Source organism: Triticum aestivum, chromosome 7D (genome assembly GCF_018294505.1).
Source record: "Triticum aestivum cultivar Chinese Spring chromosome 7D, IWGSC CS RefSeq v2.1, whole genome shotgun sequence".
NCBI classification, from domain to species: Eukaryota; Viridiplantae; Streptophyta; class Magnoliopsida; order Poales; family Poaceae; genus Triticum; species Triticum aestivum.
Genome location: NC_057814.1, coordinates 78,212,047 through 78,217,072, shown reverse-complemented (window position 1 = coordinate 78,217,072; position 5,026 = coordinate 78,212,047). Strand labels below are relative to the sequence as shown.

General features: G+C 38.2%; 1 protein-coding gene across 1 annotated transcript; it reads right to left on the bottom strand.

Annotated features, from left to right (window-relative positions):
• Positions 1 to 1,936: 1,936 nt before the first annotated feature.
• LOC123170326 (dirigent protein 5) lies at positions 1,937 to 3,347 on the bottom strand. The gene is made up of 3 exons (XM_044588176.1): positions 2,909 to 3,347; positions 2,497 to 2,695; positions 1,937 to 2,224 (listed from the first exon to the last, which is right to left on the bottom strand). Exons 1-3 carry the CDS (start codon positions 3,280 to 3,282, stop codon positions 2,219 to 2,221), a joined length of 579 nt encoding a protein of 192 aa, XP_044444111.1. The 5' UTR covers positions 3,283 to 3,347; the 3' UTR covers positions 1,937 to 2,218.
• Positions 3,348 to 5,026: the final 1,679 nt, after the last annotated feature.

The window sequence follows — 5,026 nt, the reverse complement described above, 5'->3', positions numbered from 1 at the left end:
GTGTTTGTAAATTACATTCTGTGCTGCTATCTCCCGGTATGTGGCAATACTATTTAAAATTGGCTCATTGAAAATATTGTTAGTAGATTCGTCATTCATAATAACTTTTTTTAATATATATAAATTAGTTTTCTGACTAACATATATGAGAATATATTTATATAATGTAAGGACCAAAACAGATACCAGGAAATAATTATTTTGCCATATGTGACCTTATTCATCCTAAAGGATAGGACGTACGACGCCCGTTTAGTTAGACATTGGAGATAATCTCAAACTTAGGTTGTGATCCACTTGTTACTTAGAGCATCTAGAGTCGGATTTGGCAAATCCAGCCCATTATACGGTCGTGAGCGCGTCCTGACACGTCTGTGGACAGTGCCCGCCGGCCCTTCATACGGGCTGCCGCACATCTACGTATCTCAAATGCAGAACCACAAATCCATACAACCCATGCACGCTGATCATATGATACAAATTGTCCGAATTTAACAGTTCGAAACAAAGCAAAGTAAAGCATAGTTCAACAACCCGGACATGCTAAAATGAAATAAATGTCTGACCGTGACAGATGCCTCACTTGCTGGCTGGATGAATGGGGTGCGGGGTTCGGGGCGCGGGGGGGGGGGGGGGGGGGGGTAGGGCACATCTGCTCATCCATTTCCGATGTATGCATCTTTCTATGCTACCAAATAACATGGCTATCATTTTTATATGATTGTGGAAAACATTGGGGCTCTGATGGTCCTTGAGGTAAGCTACTTTCGGGATAGACACTGTTAAGTGTATGAATAACGGTTGTCTTGTGTTCATTAATTTATTTTGCTTTAAGTTTTGATATATGCTTGTCTCATGATTAACACAAATAACATAATTATGTGGGTATAACACTTTCTTAAACAAACAAGCTCCATTATTCCACATCATATCCAAGACATTACATAGACACCAACAAACAGATGGGCTGACACAGATTGAGAACTGGATATCCACCGTGCTAGAAACCCACATGATATTTTGAATGAAAGATAGAAAGAGGGTATGCTAACGCATACTCTAATGACACAGGCAGACCACAACAACGATCCATCACACTACAAGCAAAATGCAAACACATTTTCCCATCAAATTACTGACATTGGCGCTAGTCTTTCCACGAACGAGATGCACCTCAAGCCTGCAGTGAAAAGTGAAACCATGTCTAGTGTCATGTCATACATTCGTACATAAAGCTTCATTAGTTGATATGCAACACCCTATAAACTAAATGCACAAAACATTTCAACAAGCATTTGATTAGTTAAATATGGCTAATGTTCTTAAAACATAACCTCCCCGTATACCGCCAGTCAACGTCAATTTCTTCCACCCGTATTTCCTGCCATGGACCCACTAGCGCAAATCCCTGGAGCTAGACGTACGACCAAGATAACATGTTCAGATGCCGCCCATCTCAGTAAGGCCGCTCTCCCTAAACACTCTTATATTTCTTTATGGAGGAAGTACAACCGTTGTAGCCCTGCCTTGTTCGAGTCAAGGTGGATCCTAGGTCCTTGTGGTTACGAGCCTCAATTCTATAACATGCATCAATTTTTCCCCTTGCAATACATCAATGGACAAATCTTTTGTGTATTTGTAAAAAGAGTACAAGACATGTATATGCATCTGTCGATGCTACCAAATAACATGGCTATAATTTTTCTATGATTGCATTATGTCATGGCCGCCTGGGTGATATCTTTATTGGCAACTATTCTAGACATTGTGGAAAACAATGGGGCTCTTATGGTCCTTGAGGTAAACTTCTTTTGGGATAGACACTGTTAAGTGTATGAATAACGCTGCTCTTGTGTTCATTAATTTATTTTGCTTTAAGTTTTCATATATGCTTGTCTGATGATTAACACAAATAATATAATTATGTGGGTATAACACTTTCTCAAACAAACAAGCTCCATTATTCCACATCATAACCAAGACATTACATAGACACCAACAAACAGATGGGTTGACACAGATTATGGACTGGATATCCACCGTCCGAGAAACCCACATGATATTTTGAATGAAAGATAGAAAGACGGTATGCTAACGCATACTCTAATGCCACAGGCAGACCAAAACAATGATCTATCACACTACAAGCAAAATGCAAACACATTTCCCCGTCAAATTACTGACATTGGCGCTAGTCTTTCAACGGACGAGATGCGCCTCAAGCCTGCAGCGAAAAGTGAAACCATGGCTAGTGTCATGTCAAGCATTTGTACATAAAGCTTCATTACTTGATATGCAACATCCTATAAACTAAATGCACAAAACATTCAACAAGCATTTGATTTAGTTAAATATGGCTAATGCATTTGCACTTGAATGTCCACAAATATCTTAATGTAATTTAGTTTCAGTAGGATAATATGTACAGTAAAATCCATTCCCCTTCAACAAATAGAGCACAAGAATTTGAATATAAACTCATAATATTATACTTACGGCTTGTGTAATATCCCTTGTGAAGCGTACACGAATATTGAGTTCTTTAATACCATCTTCAAAAGTAGAGGCCGGATGATTTGTGAAACTTATTATACCCTGTGCCATAATGAATTGACCAGTTCCACCGACAATAGACCACTGCCCACTTTCCAAACCTGCGGTTATACCCATCACTTGAAGGGTGGACCCCGCAAACCTGTTTCATGTTCAAAATAGAAAGTTCCGTCATAGGGTCAGAAGTGCATGTAGAGTTTGACAAATGCACACTTATTAATATGTGTCAATACACTAGTAAGGTGTGTGAAATTTTTGGCTACAAATATAGTACAGGTAAGGACATAAATTTAATGTTGCAGGCAAAGAACTCATGAAATATACTTAGATATTGAAAAGTAGCTAAACATATTACCTTCCTTGCTGAAACTCTATGTTATGAGTCGTGTACCATCTGTTAGGCTTGGTTAAACCAGCCTGGACATGCACACCTTGTACACGTGCAACAACCGTGTCTCTGGAATTTGTTGTCTCGGTAAGAGTCCAGTCATGAACTATCGTCGTCCCAAACCCAAAAGGAAAACTTGCTTGGAGTAAGGTTTCCTCATTGCGATTTGGGTTGTTTGGCCCGTCGACGAATTGGTGCAAGAACAAATGCAAGTTAACCTCGGTCATACAAGGGAACTGACATGTCTTAAGAGGTGCAATCTCGTCGATGGGGCTAGAAATAGCAAGGATTTTTGGTAGCACTATGAGTAGACAAACCAAGACACCGAATGGACTAGCCATGGAGATGATTGTGTGCAGGAAGTGGAAAAGAGAGAACTGAATGGGCTAGTTGAAGGGGGGGGGAGTTGTATCTCGTTGTGTTTTGTGAGAAAATAAGAGGGTACATGTATCCTATATATAGAATGCTTGGAGTGCTAGTGCCCACCTCTGGTGGGTTTCTCTTGGGCCTTTAATTAGTGTTGTTTTAGACTTTTTAACACCCTATGCAACTTAGACCTGTAATCCAACTAAGGATCTAACATGACTAGTTTTCCATGTCAGGATTATGTATGGTTTTGTTATCCGCATAAGGATGTCTCACAAGCCAACTATCTAAATTCACTATAATTTCTAAATATTGGTAAGTTTATGGTTCTTATGGTTATATAAATGCTTATCTCATCGAATAATGAACTAACAAGCAGTAGTAAATTATACCATATATGTAGAACATAATAATTTGGAATATACATGGGCCACTTTAAGTATTTAGATATGTGCATCTAATAAATAGACAAATTCATATAGTGTATACTTAAACACAAGGTATATACACCACCTTTGTAAAACATACCGATAAAAATTGTAAAAGCTATAAATAAATGGGATTTCTATTTTCATGCCCCTCTTTGCTTATATCTAGGTGATTTATCCTTTTGATGCACTTAGCAACTTTCAATTGTAACAAAGAGGGAAACATATATTATAAAAGAAAAAATTATCCGAAAAATAAAAGCTAGTTGGCCAACGGACAATTGCAGAAAGTGCAAGATTGCTCGGCATCAACTAATGCAAGCAATGGATATGGATTCATTTTGACTAGCATCTTAATAAGGTATATTCGTCATTTTTAAGCTAATTGAAATGTGTCAAGTCAGATAGTTGGTGTACGCACATGTACGCCTTAGATACGTCGGTAGTTGGCTTGGTTTGCGTACAACCAAAAGACACAATTATATTTCCATGGAGTACTTGCAGATATATACTGTAATTATAATATGCAATTAAATCCCTCATGGGCGGCTAGCTACATGTATATTAATTTAAACTAGATCTAAATTTCCCTACATACTTCATATATGACTCATGTCAGTGTCATATAAAAGAAATCATGACAGGATGTAGCATATGGATGCGTCGGATGCCATTCAACTGTTGTAGCATGCATGTGATAACTCATGTGCGTTCTAGCTAAGATTTGAAACACTCCACATGCCTGCATGTGCGACCTCAGTTATTAGCTTTGGTGAAAGGTCATGATTATCTACTTGACCCATGCATGTAAGCTTAAAATTGACGAAAAGACCTAAGATAGTCAAATTGAAGGCATATTGTTTTGTCTGTTAGTATATGCCAACGGATCTTCTCTTTATGTCGGCATCCATAGGCCAAATAAGTAGCTCTTATTGTATGGATGGACCTGTATGCCATCATATATTATGGGTGTTGACAGTATGTCAAGTGCATCAATCTCTATGGATGCTACATAGATGCGGTGCTTGTATCTTAGTTTCTTATCCATTGGACACATAGATCTCAATGCTCAGCCCATGGTATAGATAACATGATGTGGATGTGCCATCAAGAGAATATCTCCAAATCATCTGATCTACAGATGTACCGTTTATAAATGACGGTTAATGAAGTCCTTCATGTGGTAATATTATGAATCTTAAGTCGACTTGCTAGTTGTGCACTGCATAATAATATTACTATGGTAAGATCACGTCACATTAATTAAATTAGAGCATGTAGCTATACCAGT

What these genes read in the sequence shown, in the direction of transcription:
- LOC123170326 (XM_044588176.1), bottom strand. Translation starts at nt 3,282, where the DNA reads ATGGCTAGTCCATTCGGTGTCTTGGTTTGTCTACTCATAGTGCTACCA. An exon ending in ATAGAGTTTCAGCAAGGAAG is followed by an intron (nt 2,696 to 2,908) that starts GTAATATGTTTA and finishes AACATGAAACAG; the next exon opens with GTTTGCGGGGTCCACCCTTC.